Genomic DNA, 21,200 nt, shown 5'->3' on the forward strand with positions numbered 1-21,200 from the left:
ATAGCTACTGTATGTACATGTGAAACTTATTGTTTTACTATAAAAAAATTATAAAGTGACTTCATAATGCTGAATGTCTTAATGATTAATTAATAGGGCAAAGTGGTCCACACTATCATTGTTAATGTGAAGTTAGTTCTTATTATCCTTTAAAAGTTAACGCCCTGTTGGGCACGCTCTGGTAGAGGACTTGACCAAGAGGTCGTTCTTACACACACTACCGAAAGTAATGGTTTCATTAAAAAAAAAAAAAAAAACAGTGCAACGTAAATCAACAATAGGTGTGACAACTAAATAATGTATACATTCCAAGAACCACTGTTAACATACACAGAAATGACGACAACGACATTTAACATGACAATAAGGACGTTAATTATTGCAACAACAACAAAATCTACATTGCATTGAGGGACTCACGCTTCTAACGTCACGTATACTTGTTTTCATTAGCATTAGCAGCTAGCTTTGTGTGCAATCATGCAAATAGTTACACGGCGGGCCGGCCGTCTGCTGTCTGGGCTTCCTGTACATTACAGTCTGGTTTGGTCAGTGTAGTGTTCTCAAGAATCACTCTTGTATTTCTTTTTTAATTCACTTTATTTACCAATCGATCAGACAAAACTATATTCTTCGTGCGCTTTTCAATGCCTCTTTTTAACATAATATTTTACACAGTGCCCCGTAGTGTTCCGACTGAGATACCACAGTTGGATAAAATTGTGCCTTTATCACAAGACGACAAACTTGTGTTCCTCTTTATTTTAAATTAATGTCTTATGTTTTTTATACTCAAAAGAAATACCAAGTTTAAACTGAAATCTATATTTGTGTTTGAAATTGCCTCACTACAAATGTTTGCAGACAAGAAAATGCAGTTTCCTGCTTTATGCACAATGTGATTTTAAGAATAACTGTTGATTCGCTCGAAGAGGAAACCAATTGGCCGTTCATTATGAAGTGAAATGTCGAATTTTCTATTGTGTATTCATAATTGCTCTTTAACCAAGCAAAAACATATTTTATCCTTGTACTTGATTATTCCAATAGAACTGTCAGTTGAATAATCGATTACTAGTTGCAACAGTCCTGGATGCAAATTCTTATTTGTAAGAGGTCTGTTTAATGTCACTTCAGAAATAAACTGAGAAAAAGTAAGTCATAGCATAGCATTTTCTTAGAATAACTGAAAAACTACTATCGATCGGCTTTGAAGGGGCCTGTGCAGTCTTTAATGCACAAATTATGTTCGTCCAATGCTACCCACCAAAAAGCACTGGCAACTGTAGTGAGATCAAAGCTCAATAACTTTTCATTGGAAAACATTTGTACTCGTCACTGTTGGTTATGTCAAAAAAGTACTTTTCTAGAAATAATAGTCCAACTTGGTACAGCTTGTGTCCGTCACACAAATAATTAAAAGTTTACAACAATACTGCAGAGCCCTCTCTGAACAAAGTGTGTCTGTTTGAGAACTTCGAGGTGCACTCAGTAATGTTTATACCCTGCAGCGCAGGCTAAATCAAAAGTAGTCTGCAAGATGTGTGATCTACCCAGCCAAACAGAGATAGAAGTTGTCCTTGGGAAGCTAACGCTAAACGAGATCATCTTTGGAGCTGGAGGAAGCAACTTGTAAAATCTTAATTAAAAGATTTGTATCTCACATGGTTTTGCATGTGGAAAATAGGGGAATAATGGATTTAAAAGACAAGTTTTCACAGTCAGAGCAGAGAAATAATTTACCATGCGGAGAGTAGGCGGAATGAGAGAAGTCATTTGCTGCCAGGAGAGAATCTGCATTTTTAAAAATCCACAGCAATGATAGGCTCAATACAGCACCTGTACAATTTGTTCCCATGCTCCCAGTCGCTTGACAGTCCTCATTATGGCACAAACAAGGTCTAATTAACACAATCATAACAAATTACACAGCTCATTCTCAGTTTACTAGCGCTGCCCAATGGCGACTTGCCTTTATATCATCTTAAACAATTCCAGCAAGCAGAACAAGAGCAGTGTTCCTTCTCTGTTTGTCACGTACGTGGTTAGGGCGAAGGCGAGGAACGCAAGGCAAGAACATGGAGGACCCAATTGCAGGGAAACAGGGAGGCAAGGCAGGAGTGTGGGAGTCTCAAAAAAATAATATTTCATCTTCAAAAAGAGCAAACAAGGATATTGGATAAAGCAAAAATAAACAAAGTCCCACAACAGACAACTACCAAACCAAAGTAACAAAGAAACACTTGAATATCTAAAACTGGAAACAAACTATGACCTGTGAGTAAGACGTGGAACAGATAGGGACAATGACACCTGACAATGACACCTGACAACTGGCGACTATGACATGGCAAAGACATGTGACAACGACAGACCAGGGAACTAAATACATACAGATTGACGAGACAACGAGGAACACCTGGACAAGACACGAGTGGCTGGAGAGAGCTGATTGGTCGACACAAGGTAGATTGGAACAGGTGGATACAACAACCTAATGAGCACATGACAAACATGGAACACAGGAAAACATGGAACAAAACTAAACACAACCCAAAACACAGACCATGACACTGTTGTTGTTTTTCAATTTAACTCAACTTCATTGAGCCGAATGGATTTTAAAGCCTCTGAAGAGACGTTGACCCCAAGACGAAAAAAGTCAAAACAAGGTCAGTGGATGATATGATGCTGGTTGATACATCACTGCACATCATCACATGAAATCAGAACAATATCATTGGATGCTGAATGCTTTGGGCTGCATAGATATCCTGTGTGTGTAATAACATACAGCTATATAACGAAGCTGATCGCAGCGTATATGGCCTGATTATATTTTTTCTCCATAATCTCAACTTTCATCTTTTTGCTGGGAAAGGTAAGTCGTCAAAGAACACATACCGTACATTTACAGTAGTTTTTTGCGTTTGTCATGCTACATGCTATTTACTGTGTTTCATTGAACAATACCAATACTGTAAACAGTTGGAAAAAAAATTAAATGCACATTTACACATGGAATTACATACTAAAGATATTTCGTATGAATTATTTTGGGCCCAGGGACAAATGGAAAGTAATATTAAGTGATAAAGCAATACTGTACAATGAAGGACGCTCCTTGATCTACGACAGGGCACCTCAGTTACAATTCGGAGGGCTCCGGTTGCCCTCTGTCTCGACTTCAAATTGTTTTGGTTCCCATCCATCCGTTTTCTGTACTGCTTATTCTCACTAGGGTCGCGGGTGTGCTGTGTATCCCAGCTGACTTTGCAGGCTCTACACTAACCTTTGCACTGGTAGCACTGGTGTGACCATTTTTTTTAGTATGTCACACCAGCCCATGATTTGGTCGCACCCTTTTTTGGGGAGGTACAACATGACCATGCATGCATATATACACGACCCTAGATATATATGTGTGTGTATGAATGTATGTATGTATGTATGTATACACACACACACACACAGTGGAACCTCGATAAAATAGACCCTGAATTGGCCACTGTTGTTGACTGGCGCTGTGGCGCAATGTAGGCAGAGACTGGGAGACGTGTTTCCGGGTGATAGATTTCCAATATGACTAGAGCCTATTAACAGACGTGCCTACGTGGCAGCCATGTTGAATGTGGCAACATTTCCACATAGCTGCCATGAAATTTAGAAATTACATTTTTCAGACCAGATAAGTAAATGTTCCATAAAGAGTTCAAAATGATAAAAATGAAATGTTTGTAAAACAGTCATCTTATGTATCACTATGATACTGCTAATTTAGATGCTGTGTTTGCAGCCTGTCGAATTGGCTCTAAGTGAATCTATGAACTCTGATTTGTGGTAATCACTTGTGTGAAGCATAATAATAATAATGCAGTGTGATGCGACTTGTGAGAGCACAAAAACAAAAAAATCAAACAAAAACACCAAAAATTAAAAAATCAAACCACTCCTGACATTGCCCTTCCATTTAATAAAGTGACACATGGTCCCACCCATGCTCAAATACAAAAACAAAAAGACATTCTCGAAAACCAAAAAGCGGTTAATAGTGGACAGAATTTGGCCCAAAACAATTGTGTAATTAACAGCTTGCCAACCACAAACTCAGTCAGTTGACCTTGATGTAAAAATGTTCACGACATAATCAGTCCAGCTTTGAATCGGCAGAGAGTTCCTGATTAACCCTATACCACATTTGCTGGTAGCCCAATAGGTGGGATTTGACCTGGGACTTGTCAAGCAAGCAACAAAAAAAAAAAAAAGGAAAATTGCGCATGAAGTTCAATTCGTAACAAGGACGCATTGCAAACCATGTATGCATGTTGTGAAAAATCTGTTTAAATTTAAAGTTAGTCATGCGCCGACCGATTTAAAAAAAAATAAATAAATAAATAAATAAATAAAAATCTTCACGAGAGAAATGTGCAGTGTTTTGGTTAGAGAACAGACAACATAGCACAAAAACACACATCAGCGCAAAGTCATGACTGGAGACGAAGAAGAAACGAAGAAAAACAATTAGCGATATTCAGTGTCTTTGTAAAAAGAAAAAATCTCAAAATGTCCTAATGCAATGCAATTTGCAGCACATAACATTCCTTTTAAGGATTAAATATCTGTTTATGTTGAAATTGTTAAAATTGTACTATATTAAACTTTGACTATACACTGATAATTATCCCAATTTAATAAAAACTTAATTTGATCAATATTATTATATTGTGTGAACGTTGAGTTGCACTATTCTAAGATTTTGAGCAGCCTCTTTTTCTTATTTTTTCCCCCCTAATGGAAACTGTCTATTATCAGTAGGGTACCCCTTTTGAGGTCTCTAGGCCTCATTCTTACTACTTCATAAAAAAACAAAACAAACCTCTTGCTCCACAATATCACAGCATCACACTAGTTAATCACCAATCCTCAACTTATTTTCCCCGCCAGCAACAGCTCACAAAGCATTATATAACGACACACACACACAGATACATACAGTATCCACAGCGAACAACAGATCTTCCTGTAATCAATCAAACAATGCACTTTCACCAAACACTTGGCCAAGATTCCACTCTTCGTCTCTCAAACACACAGACTGCATCCAACATTCGCTGTTTCTTTTTGGGAGGTTTTGCAACAAAGATGCGCTTGGCACTGATAATGCTGCTTTGCTTAGGCTAGTTATTTAATTTACAGTCACCACCAGACATTCATTTACACACTTATGTTATGAGTTATGTATGCAACTATGAAGTATAATTGATAGATCCCCTTGAAATAGAAAGATGTCCTCCCTTACCCCTCAGATATCTGTTCTGGAATTAAATCAGGAAACAATCTTCTCTTTCGTCATTATAATGAAATCTTTGCAAAGAGAGAGACAGACAGAAAGCTTACAGTAGCTTCGCTCCTCTTTCTGACACTAAGGAACATGGAAGAGCAACGCTCAGTTAAAGGAAATGAGAGGGAGTCAAGGAAAAAAGGCCTAGTCACACGGTTACCTTGTCCTTGAGAGAAAAGGGAGGCTGGTAGAGCCACTGAGAAAGGAGGCAAAAAATAATTAAGCTACTAGGTCACACAAGAACAAAGAACTATTGAAGTACTAAAAATCACACATGAACTATGGGATAATATTATCAAAGAATATAGGCTTTTTTTTAAACAAACTTTATTATTTACTCTGTGAAGCTACAATGCGTACATACGCAGAAGCGATGTGAAGTAAGTCCGAATGGCGGTGGAAGTAAAGAAAAGCATTGCAGTGCTTCACAATAAAATATGTGTCATACTGGTGCTTTGATTTGTTTTCATTCGAATACGAAAATTATGATTTCGGACTACATTTTTTTTGTTTTCCATGAAAAAGCTAATATCTGCCTGTGCCTTAGAAGAATGAAACAATGAAACAATTTTAAGTAAAGCACCAGCAATTTCGAGGAACACTGAACGGGCAAAGTAAGCCTAACCTTTAAGTAAGTCAGAACAAGTTATGCCCATGTCAAGTAAAAACAATTATTTTCTTTACCTTCGAGTAACGCCTCGACAGTTGAATATGCACATTCTGCTACGACTGAAATGTCACCAAATGCTCATATAGGTTGCGGCAAAATCCGGAGCGATCATTTATTTGCTCTATGTTGGCTTGTCAGTCATGTAGCTCTGCTGTATTGAGCTCAGTTTGGTTAACTTGTGAGTCCTGGCTTCCGAGTTCATGCTTTCTATTATAGCCACAGAGCATATGAGCAACATATGAGACACAACGCTTTTATATACAACCCCAATTCCAATGAAGTTGGGACGTTGTGTTGAACATAAATAAAAACAGAATACAATGATTTCCAAATCATGTTCAACCTATATTTATTTGAATCCACTACAAAGACAAGATATTTAATGTTCAAACTGATAAACTTTATTGTTTTTAGCAAATAATCATTTACTTACAATTTTATGGCTGCAACACGTTACAAAAAAGCTGGGACAGGGTCATGTTTACCACTGTGTTACATCACCTTTTCTTTTAACAACATTCAATAAATGTTTGGAAACTGAGGACACTAATTGTTGAAGCTTTGTAGGTGGAATTCTTTCCCATTCTTGCTTGATGTACAGCTTCAGCTGTTCAACAGTCCGGGGTCTCCGTTGTCGTATATTACCCTTCATAATGCGCCACACATTTTCAATGGGAGACAGGTCCGGACTACATGATGTCGGTTTTTGATGCAGTGCCACCTGAGGCATCGAAGGTCACGGGCATTCAATGTTGGTTTTCGGGCTTGCCGCTTACATGCAGTGATTTCTCCAGATTCTCTGAACCTATTGATGATATTATGGACTGTAGATGATGGAATCCCTAAATTCCTTGCAATTGTACGTTGAGGAACATTGCCCTTATTGTTCGACTATTTTCTCACGCACTTGTTCACAAAGAGGTGAGCCTCGCCCCATCTTTGCTTGTGAATGACTGAGCAATTCAGGGAAGCTCCTTTTATACCCAATCATGGCACCCACCTGTTCCCAATTAGCCTGTTCACCTCTGGGATGTTCCAAACAGGTGTTCATTCCTCAACTTTCTCAGTGTTTTTCTCCACCTGTCCAAGTTAATGATTATTTGCTAAAAACAATAAAGTTTATCAGTTTGAACATTAGATATCTTGTCTTTGTAGTGTATTCAATTAAATATAGGTTGAACATGATTTGCAAATCATTGTATTCTGTTTTTATTTATGTTTAGCAAAACATCACAACTTCATTGGAATTGGGGTTGTCATAACATAAACAGTTGAAAACTAACTTAAAGAGATGAACATAGCCACAGCAGGAGGAAGATATCACTGGATAACTAAGGAACAAAACATTTTTATTAAACAAGTGTTGGAAAGCAGTAACTAGTGCCACGGGAGAAACAGAATCTTAACTTCTCAAGTTAAGAACAAACAACAAATCAAGAACAAGAGAAATATGTTGACCAGAGTAAACATGGACAGTGCAGAGCAGAAATACAGAAGCGAAAAAGCAAACTGAACATTCATCGGATCTGGCAATGGTGGCAAGTCCAGAGCCCAGTGGATTGTCATCAGAATCAGAATCATCTTTATTTGTCCCCAGTCCTCAGGTATGCACATGATGCCACGCCCATCCACATTCAGCTAGGAGACAGAAAAACAATAAAATAAAAACAAAAACCAGCACCAATGCACTGTTAGAACTAGAATCATAACAGAAATTGTTGAATCAGAAGGCAGGCTCACACACTTTAAATGCATGTAGGGTCCACAAATCTTGTGAAGCAGGTACAATATGAATATATCAAGCAGATTTCCCCATCAGTCTGAAGAAGTAATAACTGATGGAATGGAATTCCATGCAAAATGGTGACCATACACCTCCAATAACAAAGTTTGCTTCCAAAAACTGCTCTTTTCTCTCCTACATACGCGCACACAAACTCCTGCTCTTCATCTGCAGAAGTGGTCTTTAATGAAGTGTGAACAGCGCAGTGCAACTACCCATCCCCCTCCTCTTTTCCCTTCAGTTTTCATCTTTCTTCGTGTCACCCCAGGGAGCTGCAGGAAGAGACGGACTGAGCGTAAGACAGCAAAGAGGAGGAGGGAAGGAAAGTGATGGGAGAGTTAATGGGAGAGAACAAGCTCTTTTTTTCGCTTGAATCAACCTCTCACCACTCCCAACCCTCCTCGATCCATCTATTATCATGTGATCACATGGTTGTTTTCCCCAGTTGCTCCGTGAGTTTGTGTGCACGTGCATTAAGTGAGTTGCGAAGCAGGCCAGGCTGGATGTGTTTGGTGCCCCTTAGCTACAAGCCAGCCCGCTCCCACTCATCATAACCCACTACAGAATTTGAATTTTCTGTGAAGAAATGTGTGTGTGTGTGTGTGTGTGTGTGTGTGTGTGGTGTGTGTTTGTGTGCCTTCCAACATGGCAGAGTCTCACTAAATCTAAAATTGCACCATTATGATCTGGTGCCACTTTCAGGAGAAATTTTATCTTATGCAAAATCGGAATGTATTTCATATTTTGCAAGCTGGATTTTATGGCTCCGTGTACACGACGTGACATCTCGGTTTATGCGCGGTCTTGCCTTTAAATACGGCATTGTTTGCTGTTCGAGCTTCTTCACGCAGTCTCACAATGAAACAAATAATCGCAGCACACTTTGTGGGGAAAGGTGTAATCAAGGTAATGAGATTTCTTCACACAGCACTGAAGCACGCCAAGCACAAGCAAGTGCATAATTTGCTTTTCTTCCTTTAATTTGTTTTGCATTTGTTCTGAATTTGTCATTAATGAGTTCACAAAAGCAGTTTCTCCTTCCTCCACCCCGAGTCATCTCAACAACGAGCATGGTGACCGGTGACCGTATTTGGATTTGTGACTCGTCTTTTTCCAAAACTAGCTACCTATGCATCCGGATGTATCCAGGTGTGCGCCTCAAAAACGTCTGTCCTGTCCATCTATTCATTTCTACCCATCCAGCACCAATCATGCCACCAGTCATTTGAAAAAATGTTTTGCTTTTCCAAGTGTGCATAATGGAAAACCTACCGGGTCTCACCTGCAGGGATTCATTAGCACGAGGAGCCTCTGAGTGCATATCCTCTGTTACTAAGCCACTGTCTGTCCTCTACTAAGCCAGGTGGTAATTTTTCTAAGAAAACACTTTTTTTGATCTATGTATCTTAAATGTTTCAAATATAGTTGGCCTGGTACATGTTTTTTTGTTTTGTTTTATAATTTCCTTGAGAAATATTTTACTTCTTGATTCAGACCGCTGTTACACTGTACATTGGACTTACCTTCCTTTTGTCTGTATTGTCAAGGTTTCGCAATTAAATTATTAAAGGTCCCCTCTCTGTTTGTCTTTCCCGCAGCTCCTTTGACAGACAAGCCGCCCAAAATCCTCTCCCCATCCGAGAGCCAGACCAGCGCCATCGAGATGGCACTAGGTAAAGAATCACATTGCATGCTGGAACCGGTGCGTTGGTTGTGTCTTGCCGGCATTGCATATGGTGTCATACTCACAGCATATGCCCGCTCATTATGATGGCATTGTTTCCGTTTTTTTGATTAGCCAATCCTCACACCACCCATCTCCACGATGAAGAAGTAGGCCCTGTTCTACTTAACGATGGAATTGTGGTTGTTGTTTTTTTATAAGGCATATGGTGTACATGTGCTTGTAGGAATTGTAAGTTTACCAACCAGTGGGTAAATTGTATTTACACTCATCAAATCCAACATGCTCATGCACCAGTGGGGCGCCTTATGATTGCTCGAATGTAATGAATCGACACTTAATCTCAGTGCATTTTATGAGGAACCATGGTAAGCTTGATTACACCTCCTGTGACTGCCTTAGAACGCATTTTTTCTTTCAGGAGCTCCTGGGAAAATTCAAGCTGAATGCCTTATTGGAACATACTGAGCCATTGCAAGAGAGAAAATGGGTCATGGTGGAGCTTTTTTATTTTTTATTTTTTGGGGGGTACATTTCTTGCTTACATGGTTAAAATATGGCACTTGGTAAACAGGCACATATTACTCTTGCATCAAATTGCTAATAGTTGCAAAGTTCTTAAAAAAAATCTATATTTTATATTTATATTGTTATGATTAAGTGTTTCATAAATGATGATATCAGTAGGGTCTGTCATTTTGTTCACGTTCTATTGTTGAAAAGCTCTTCTAGGGAGTCAATGATCAGTCCAAGAAATAAGTTCCATTTTGTTTTACGCGAACAGCAGTCATACAGCAAGTGATATAGCGCATTGCCGATCTTTCAATGAGAGTCTTACGACAGAGTGATGATTATGTTATACAATTGAACAGTATGCAGAATTATTTTATCCATCCATCCATTTTCTGAGCCACTTCTCCTCACTAGGGTCGCAGGCGTGCTGGAGCCTATCCCAGCTATCATCGGGCAGGAGGCGGGGTTCACCCTGAACTGGTTGCCAGACATTGGCAGATTATTTTATCCTATTACATAATATACTGCAATAACTGTCCCGCAGTAATGTTTTTGATATAAGAAAAAAAAGGAAAGTCAGATGAGAGAAATCATTATGGAAGTACATTTCTATAGGTTGGCAGCTCTGCAGTCATACCAATGCAATTTTAAGTAAAAAAAAAAAAAAGGTAAAAATAATCAATTTCTGTGTGAAATTTATAATTTTCAAATAAACCTTCTGCTTTATTAAGGAAATAAATTTGGTATAGATTAGTTTTATTTATACATTTATCAACTTTAATCCAATAAATATCGAGTCATATCAAATATCGACATTAGGGGGGGGGAAATTGTGTGCCATCAAATTCAGGCTATATCGCCAAGTACGAGGTGAAACCTACTTGTTAATGACCGCCAGCTACTTGACCGGAGCAAATCGGTATTGAATGTCATAATTTTATCGTCAAACAGCAATGGACATGGGATTTGTGTGGCGCAAATGAGGGGTTGTAAAAGACAGAATTTGTACCAAGCTCACGGAAGCCGTGTAGACTTTTTATTTGCGTAACCTTTTCTTGACTTTGTCAATGTCAGTGATGATCACACCATCATCCCCAGACAGCTGTCTTGATTTGACAATACCATGTTTGGCATCTTGGATTGATTGAAGCTACATTTTTTTCAATCTATACCGATTCTTATTAATTTGTTGTGCCTCCCATTGACAATGTCCTGTGGAATGTGGTAGAAAGCTCGACATATGCAATCGATCATGGTTGAGATAAATACCACAAATATAGAAAGGTCAGCACGTCATGACAATCACTATCAGCTTTTGAATGCTGCTCCATTTCTTTTCTCTAAAACCACCGGCATTGTTTTATGTCAGCCCAAAAAGAAAAAGATTGAAATGTGAAAGTGGCGTACACATTAAAGCAAAAAGAATGGGAAGAATATGAACACAAATATTTTGTAATTTAAAAAAAAAATGTTTTTTTCAATGCTATTGTGACATTAATTTGATCACAAAACATTTATTGCGCTTGGATGAGTGGCCCCAGGTGGCACACACATTGTATGATGTTCGCCAGACTTAAGTTTTTCATTCACAATGCACAAACTTTTTATATTCGTACATCGTCCACCTGTTAGTATTATCGTCTTTGTTGGCCACAGATTTCAGGGTTCTTATTAAACCGACAGATGTATTTTATTTTATATAACAAAAGTAAGTAATTTTGCTACACTTGCCAGCAAATAACGAACACACATTTGTCATCGCACTTCTAAAACATCTCTGGAAATTTCACAAAGCTCTACATGAATGGCAAAGATTTAGAAGCTTTTAAATCAAAATTATATCATTTGTTTCAATGAGGCCGTATTTATTCACCTAAAGTTATTGTACAGCATCAATCTTTATCTACAAAGATCTGGTAAAGAATACAAGAGAAAGTGAAAGAAAAATGAGGAAGGACATAGCTACAAAGCAGCATAACATTTATAGGAGGAAAAATTAGTAAAATCCATTTCACAAGATTCGCAAGGTGGAAGAAGTCCTTCTTAATCATGCCTTGTTTTATTCCAGATGAAAGTGGGTACCTGCAAACTGTCCCAAATGGTTAATATTAGGCTTTACACGATCAGCCAATTTTGGGGCCAATCACCGATCAGCGAGTTTAAAAAAACGATAACCGATCGCCGATCCGATCACAAGATGGAGGAATGTGTCTATTTAAATGACCTGTTCATTTACTGTATATACTTGTGCACTTAATTGCTCAAAAAATTCTATTTACAATAAATAATGTATCTTTGTTACTCTATTTATGCCAGTGAGGCATAGTGACAGACAGAACAAATGAATCAGAATCAGAATCAGACACAGAATCATCTTTATTTGCCAAGTATGTCCAAAAAACACACGAGGAATTTGTCTCCGGTAGTTGGAGCTGCTCTAGTCAATTGAGAGAGAACACTTTTGAGACATAAAGACTTTGACAAAAAACAGTCAATGAGCAAATTTGTCTTGTAGTCTGATTACGCATTACGTGTTGTCTGTCTCACACCGCCGACGTTTTTTTTAATTAATATATATATATTTTTTTTATAAAGAACATCATTGGCTGTAGATATTTACAGGACTACGTCAAAAGACACGCAACAAGGCTAAAAATAAACTAGCTTTTGGATTCAAATAAATGTCTTTTGCGGAGCCGGCCGATCAGCTAAAATGCTAAATATCGGCCGATATCGATCAACCCGATCAAATCCGTGTAAAGTCTAGTTAATATGCCTGAAATGTAGAGGTATGCTGTACATCACTATGCCACCTGTTTTTAGCCTGTTATGAACCTTTTGTTCATCATATGCTATGCTGTAATGTAATGTATTATGTAAATATGTAATATATGACATTGTACAGTTTGTTGTATACTGTATGGATTTATTTTTATATATTTTGCCGTGTTTTACTCTGCTGCCTGCAACCAGGTCGGCATTGCAAATGAGAATCTTTTCTCAATTGCCTTTCCTGGTTAAATAAAGATTAATGAAATAGAATACAATAAATGAGATCCCTTACAAGCATTATCTCCCCAATAATCATTTACAAACATAAGTGTGAAAGTCTCTTTCAGAAAGGTGTGAAACTGACACAAATATATTAGAAATACTGCATCTATAGTGTGACGCAGTGTAGTTGTACTCCACTGCAAACTACAACTACAGTAATTAACATATTTGTTTATGAATTCCTCATTAGTGTCAATCAAAGAGGAATATGATAAATGCAGACTATATCATACTGCTTTTTCATTAGATCTCATGAGATTCTACAGTTGTGCAATGACTTCCCATCACTCATTTCCTTAACTCACAAAATGCTTGATTGAGACATTTCACTTTTGAGTGGATGGATCGCAAAGACAGTCACTGATGGTGTAGTGGTTCACTCACTTGACTTCTGTGCAAGCAGGGTGGGTTCAGTTTTCACTGAGTGATGATGTGAATGTGATTGGGAATCGTTGTCGTTGTCTCCACTTGCCTTGCAATTGACTGGCAACTAGTCTCGGGTGTAGTCCACCTTTTGTCCGAAGTCATCTAGCGTACAGGCTCCATCTCCCTATGAGCCTGAACAGAATAAGCAGTGTAGCTAATGGATTGATGGATGGATGATTACACAGCCCTCTGAGAGCTCATACTACTAATAAAAACATATTTTTATTTTTATTTATGAAGCGCTTTTCTCGACACTCAAAGAAGGCTCTGTCGCCCCAGGTTTGGTGCTTGTTACTGAGTGTTAGGGAAAGTAGGTTTGCATCAGAGGAATGGAGGGGGCGGGAAGGAGAGAGGTGGTGAAGCAGGTGTGACTGTGCCAGGTTATGGAGGCCTTTTTAGGTGAGGAGGACTTTGATGCGTTGGGGGACAGGAAGCCAGTAGAGTTTTGAAGGACAGGAATAATGTGGTCATAGAAGCAGGTGTGAGTGAGGAGGCATGTGGCAGAATTTTGAATGTACTATGGATGATGAACCGTAGACAATGCTGTTGCAGTAATCGAGCCTTGAAGTGATAAAAGTGTGGATGAGGGTTTCTGCAGCAGGGAAGGAAAGCGGTGAACGAAGACGAGCTATGTTTTTTAGGTAAATAAATGACAGTTCTGGTGACGTGTTTCACGTGGTGGTCGAAAGAGAGGTTGGTGTCGACAATTACACCGAGGTTGGGAATGTGTGATGGAGTTATCGATGATAAGGTGGAAATTGTGGGTGTCTTTGGTGAGGGAGTTGGGGCCGATGATAATCATGTCCGATTTATCCCAGTTGAGTTTGAGGAAATTGTTGTGCATCCATGAGCCATGAACATGATGGTTTCCTTCTGATTATGCGTGAGGCTGGTCATCCATCTTGGACCAAGATGCTTCTTCGGCGCCTGGAGTGTGACCTTGAAAGAGGATCTCTTTGCTTTTGCATTGGTCTCCTGGCCAACCTCAGATTATGCATGTGCAGCTGTGTCGGTTTGTATGAGATTTAGTGATAGAGCGGTCTCTGATGTCCAGCCAGAGAGCTGAAGCAGCACAAAATTAGTTTGCAAGGTTTGCCAAATGGCACAAATGTTTGGAGAGCAGATCTGTTTTTAAGATTTGTTGCACATACTGTACAAATGCAATCATATTGTTACTCACTGCAGGATTGGCAATTTGATATTTCTGAATGTCTTTAATCTACTCCATGGACTCAGCTTTGTGAGGTTTTTGCAGCGTTATCTCTTTCTTCAATTTTAGCATTCACATTCTGTATCACTATGTGTACTGTACTTTTTAAGTATTTAGATACAATATGTATATACCATAAATCAGGAATCAAATATCAGCTGACCTGAATAGTGTTGTAATACAGTACTATATACTGTAATTGGTCATATATATTCCATGTATTTTCTGGGTTTAATCGACAAATTAGTTTCTACACTTTAGTACAAAGTTCTTAAAAAGGAATGTAAGTCAACAAACACCCATGCATATCGAAACAGCAAACACCTTGCTCTATGAGGTAGCACTAGAGGCTAGAAAATAAGAGAAAAATAAATGAAATAGACACAAAAGGAAATCAGAAATAAATAATAAAACAAACAATCAATGTCAGAGTTTTAGGTCTAAGCTGTGACTACACTTCAAATGCAAGCAATTCCAGTTTGAATTGCTACTTGCATGAACACATTGTACTGCTCTACACCATCCATTATGTTTTGAGATCTTCCAGTGTTAGACTACTACATAGTCCTGTCCAATGTCCCTTTTGGACTGTAGTAAATAGTTCTAAAACAACGACGACAACAACAACAACGTGGTCAAAATCATATTGTTGTCCCAATTCTTAGCGTGAGATGAAAGCGTGGAGGCAGGGCTTGGTGGCTTTGCAGGGATAGCCGCAACATGGCACCCCTGACTCTCCTCTCAACAATAAAACATCCCAGACAATACCAAGCATTCATGCAAGTATCTTCATGTCACTGTGTCATTCTAATTAGGCAACAGCATGCTCCTCCTTCCAGGCTCGCCCAGAAAATTGCTGTCTGCAAAGATGTAAGGCTTGTGCAGAACTGATAGCAAACGTATTAGGCTCTTTATATCAGCCACAGGGCTGGTTTCATTTTCACAGTTTAATGGCAATTGTTCATGCATTTAAATAGGTCTTTTTTTTTATTGCGTTCAAATGGGGCTTTTGGGACTTAAGAAGTATTAAGGAATAACTATGGTAAAGACACACTTACTGTAAATTGTGTTGATGGTCCTACTGCTCTTAATGGCGGCTGAGTATAAAAAGGTTTGTCATTGTGTAATCTTTTTTTTTTTCACATGCAAATTTCTGTTTTGACCTGCGAACAAATAACTAGATTTAAATCAGGGCACCTCTTGTCCAACCCTTCTGGCTGAAAAGACACAAAACTCCAGGCCCTTTTTGCCTTCAGGTAGATCCAGAGATGCTAGATCAGAGCAGAACAGGCAACACCCAAAGCATAGTTTCCAAACACTTTTTTTTTTTTCCTTTGGTGTTATTTTGTAGGTCTCAACAATTTTGACTGTCCTGTTTCCTGCAGTGAACTTCAGGCCTTTTTCTGTCTCTCTCGCCAGTCATCTCTTTTATTCATCACTGTATTCTTTTTGACTCACTAACCAATGGCTGAAGTCTCAACCATCTGTTCTTGCTCATGGCATCGCCCTGTCACCCCACACGTTCTCTCGCTATAAAGACCAGTAATTCCCAACCAGGGTGCCGTGAGAGGAGATCAGGGGTGCCGCAGAAAATGATCCAATTTCATTTTTATCTGTCTGAAATTTTTTATTTATTAATTACAAATACCCTTGTTCATCTTCCTATGCCAGCGACGTATAGTGACAGGCAGAACAATTAAATTCTCTTCCATCAGATGGCAGAAGGCACCTGATGCCTTTTATTCAATAGAATGAGTCATGGCTTTTTGTGAGTATATCAGCTTTGTGTGCATTTAAACAGGCCCGTAATTTACACTAAATTTGTGAGTGAATTCAGACAAGATCATCATTATTTCATTATATTTCTTTGATGTTTTTTTATGTAAAATGGGGGGCCTTGGCTCAATCAATGTTGGGAAACACTGACATAGACAGTATAGGGACATCTAACCATTTCACTAAAACATGTGAAAGTGTAAGATAAATGTAGAGTTTGCCCCCTTTGCAGGTATGACAGCTTCCAGTGTTGTCACAAGACTCTTGTGGGATCTTTTTTTTTTTTTTTTTTTTTTTACATGATTTTAAGATTGTTTCCTTTTGTGTCCATTCATCCAGAAGAATATTTGTGATGTCAGAGGTCGGTTATGTTGGATGAGAGCGCCTGGCTCACATGTCATCTCTGTTCTTTTGTTCAACCCAAAAGGTGTTTGGGAAGGTTAAGGTCAGGGCTTTCCAGTTAATCCAAGCATGCCTTCATGGACCTTGCTCTGATCCTTGTTGCTGGATGACTTCGTTACAATGCACTCAAACTAATGTAGTTGCTATGGAGACACAAGTACTATTTTTCTTCCTGTGGTGAATTGTGCCTCCAGCAGTGAAACGAGTGTGTCAAAGTGACCATGCAACAGTATAGCAGACCGCTTGAGAGCTTCGTGGTGCAATGTGTACAGTGTTTAACAATTTTATCAGACCAATACAAAATATGTGGTTTATGCTGCAACTGCCTGAAGCTAACAGCATTAGTTATACTTAAATGTTTTTATGTTACTGTAATGGTTAATACAACATAATATACAAGTCATTTATTGAAAATATATTTTTAATGCTAAATCATAATTATTACTATCCATGAAATTTTTAATGTATTAGTTTGGAACAATCGTAAAGCAATTCATGTTTCGATTAAGAGTTCAAATTATACTTATTTACTTGCATCCCTGCAAAGAAAAAAAAGTTTCCCTGATTGATTAATTGGACTTCTTAGAGAAGCCTCGTGAGCAGATTCAATTTGGTTATCTTTCATTCATTCATTTTCTGTACTGATTATTCCGCACCGCTTATCTTCACTAGGGTCGTCAAACGGTAAAATCAGTTTGAAATTCCTCCTTCCTGTTCCAAATGCTAAAATGGTGAGAGCTCACTGGGGGGGAAAAAAATAGTCTTCATTAAAGCACTTAATGATGCTGTTTATATTTTTATGACAGGTCGTCAAAATAATTTGTTAAACACTGTATGTGCACTTCATTTATTGATTTACTTCATTCATCTGAACACACTCACTCACTCATTTGTATTGAAAGCAGTTATAAATAAAGATTATTTGCAATGTATCTTTTGGTAGTTGGGAAATGTATGTTTTAACTTTGAGGGCATAACAACTTATAAATGAATGAATGTTCACTTTGATTGCAATTTGTTTCGCATATTTTATTAGTTCCTTCTCTGTCGATTTTTAAAGAAAGCTCCCCTCCTGGACAAGAGACAATGTGTTTCTCCCCAAAACTTGGCTGCAATTAATGCCTATTGTTAATCAATTTCACAGTGGAAGCAAACAAAGAAGAACAAGGCTGTTGTGCACCTGAGGTCAAAATACAACAGAGGCAAGATAAGAGAAACTCAGCCTCGAGCTGTTTGGCAACACAGTTCAGGCACATCTTGCTTTTTCACTTTCAGGAAATGCTCAATATACACATTGTGTAATGTGTATTGCAAGAATACACTGATTATTCTGCTTGGCAGTTAACTGATATATTACTGCACTACAAATTAATTGCATTTCTTCTTCTTGTCAACTCTTGTACCAATGCCGTGATCCTTATACGTCAGCCTAATGGGCTCTTAAGCCTCACAACGGTCTGTTACTTTAGCTAAAACATACCAGTGGTTATTCAGTCAAGGTTTCACATGTTGTTTAATAGTTACTGCTTGTATGGATTGATTGATTGGCGATTGGGTTAAGCAGTTGAACAAGAAGCAAGCAGCAGGACATAATATATTCAGATGGGTTAAAAGTATGAATAAGGACGGTAAGGATGCTCATTATCGATATTGGTGTAATTGATCTGGTTTTCATCGTTATGATTACGGATGGAATTCAAAATCAGTTCTGTTTTTTAGGTTCACAGTAATTCGATTCCTAGGAGTCATTTGTTAGCTTGCCCGACAATTCCACTTATCGATTCATCCATCCATCCATTTTCTGAGCCGCTTCTCCTCACTAGGGTCGCGGGCGTGCACAAACAAACAACCATTCGCACTCACATTCACACCTACGAGCAATTTAGAGTTTTCAATTAACTTACCATGCATGTTTTTTGGGATGTGGGAGGAAACCAGAGTGCCCGGAGAAAACCCACGCAGGCACGGGGAGAACATGCAAACTCCACACAGGCGGGGGCGGGGATTGAACCCAGCTCCTCAGAACTGTGAGGCTGACGCTCTAACCAGTCGGCCACCGTGGCGCCCTTATCGATTCATCTCAGAAAAAAAATGCCCCTCGTTCTAGGGTATGAGTCAGACGATGTGATGGGGGAAGAAAGTGGGGAGTGAGAGGAGGACAGTGGGAAAATAAAATAACCGGTGCTGTGACCGGCGCTCGGCCGCTTAAAGCGCCCCGTTCTCTGCCGTGATTGGGCTCACGTCACGGTGAGAATGATGGAAGAGCAAGGAGGAGAAAAAAAAAAGTGTTGACAACCGGCCGTCACTGCGGGCCACTCTGACGCTCAACCTCTCTCTGATGTCTCTTGAGAGGATCCCCTGACTCCTCTCTGGATGTGGCCTTTTGTAAAAAGAGGGTTTCTATTATGGTGGGAACTGGGAAAAGTATTTTTCAAAACCAGGTCAAATGTTCTTTTTTCCAAAACAATTATTTTTTGTATTTCTGAATTTGTTTTGAATCAAGTTCAATGGAGAAGGAGCACTGTAAATATTCCCAAATGTCCGTCGCCCAAGTGGGTGGAATATTGAGAAACTTATCCAGTGGAAAACAATCTATAATTGGTGGCAGATATCAAGCAAAACCTGCACCGAGCTTTTTAGTATCTTTACATACTTTGAGAAGTAGGTCACCTACTTTTCTTTTTTCTCCTTAGGGATACACTCAGTATCCCTAAGGAGTAGAGCAGTATTGCTCATGGAATCAGAATAGCTAAATTCTTCTCACTTGCCATCAATAGTTATGATAGAGTGTAGAGATGTCGATATATTGTAGTGCAATATAAAAACATCTACCATGCAATATACTGTAACTCTCTGTCTTGTATATCATTATTAAAGACTTTTGAATTCCTTCGCTGCTACTGAGGGAATCCTGTAGTTTATTTTCCTCAGTTTAGTAATATGCTTAGGCCGAGTGGGAAGAATACAGACTACGTGGAAGAGTGGTTATCAAGCTTTTTACACCAAGTACCACCAAGTACCACCATCATAATCACCATTTAATGTTTTGTATTTCTTTTTATTGCCACATCCATCCATCAATTTTCTTTACCGCTTCTCCTCACTAGGGTCGCGGGCGTGCTGGAGCCTATCCCAGCTATCTTCAGGCGAAAGGCGCGGTACACCATGAACTGGTCGCCAGTCAATCGCAGGGCTCATATAAACAAACAGCCATTTGCACACACGGGCAATTTAGAGTCTTCAATTAACCTACTATGCGTGCAAACTCCACACAGCCCGGCCGGGATTTGAAACCCGGACCTCAGAACTGTGAGGCAGATGTGCTCACCAGTCGTCCACCATGCCGCCTTTATTGCCACAGATTAGTCAAATAGAGGTGAAGTTATAATGTCCGCCATTGCACAGCAGGTCATGGTTTTACTTAAAGTGATCACACTGCAAGAAGTTGCACTAAAAGATGGCATTGTAATCATAATCATCTTCATTACTGTCATTCATCCTTTTGCAAAGAGGCCAAGGGCTTTTCAATTATGTAGTGATTGAATGGATTTACAAGGAGACATATTGTCGTACTGAGTACAGTAAACCTAATTTATACAAGGTAAATGCAAAGTGATCTGATTGCCATATATTCACTCACACACAAACACACAAGTCACATAACCCTGTACGCCACTGGTGTCTATAAACGTAGCTTCAAAACCTTAGTCTGGCCAGAAGAAAGTACGTTTTTCCAAGACTTTCTAACAGTGTGCCACATTTTTTTGAGTGTGAAGTTAACTGGAGGATCTTTATGATAGTTATAAATTCTACATTTATTCCAGTCAAGCAAGAAAGACCTTTTAGATGTTAACCCTTGTTGCTTTCATTAAAATAGTGTTGTGTTTATATTGAATCGAAATGTCAGGTGGTATTTCTATTGTGTTTGTATAACAAATGTCAAATGTCATTTCCCGTCAACTCATGACGATGCTTTGGCAATAATGCATTGCAAACAAAGAAGTTTGAAAAGCATTAAGTCGTTGTGTTTACTGTATTTTAGCAAATGACACCCACACTCGAACCCAGCTCTCCTCTGTTCACTTCCTTTCGAGGGAGAATGTGGGTGGATACCTGACCTTTTGGTGCACACTCCTCCCACACAAATACACTCACACACACTTACACAAATCTGCATCCAAGCCAATGGCTTCTATGAGCCAGCCGTTTTTTTTTTTTGTTATGTTTTTTATGGACACCCCTCACATGAAAACAGACAGACAGACAGTTGTAGTGGTGTTAGTGACCGCCTTGCGGCTGATAGCTTAACAGAACATGTACACTTTGTGCATCAGTCCACTA

General features: G+C 38.9%; 1 protein-coding gene across 6 annotated transcripts in view; it reads left to right on the forward strand.

Annotated features, from left to right (window-relative positions):
* The window catches only part of LOC133489283 (interleukin-1 receptor accessory protein-like 1), a 232,364-nt gene that overhangs the window by 161,638 nt on the left and 49,526 nt on the right, over nt 1-21,200 (forward strand). For 5 of the 6 annotated variants that reach the window (XM_061798204.1, XM_061798214.1, XM_061798222.1 and 2 more), the window contains one exon: nt 9,393-9,467. In XM_061798204.1, the coding sequence (XP_061654188.1) occupies nt 9,393-9,467 (75 nt within the window). Of the gene's footprint in view, nt 1-2,514; nt 2,673-9,392; nt 9,468-21,200 lie in introns of those variants that run through there. The other variant, XM_061798247.1, reaches the window with a different exon arrangement.

The sequence above is a fragment of the Phyllopteryx taeniolatus genome, chromosome 1 (genome assembly GCF_024500385.1).
Source record: "Phyllopteryx taeniolatus isolate TA_2022b chromosome 1, UOR_Ptae_1.2, whole genome shotgun sequence".
NCBI classification, from domain to species: domain Eukaryota; kingdom Metazoa; phylum Chordata; class Actinopteri; order Syngnathiformes; family Syngnathidae; genus Phyllopteryx; species Phyllopteryx taeniolatus.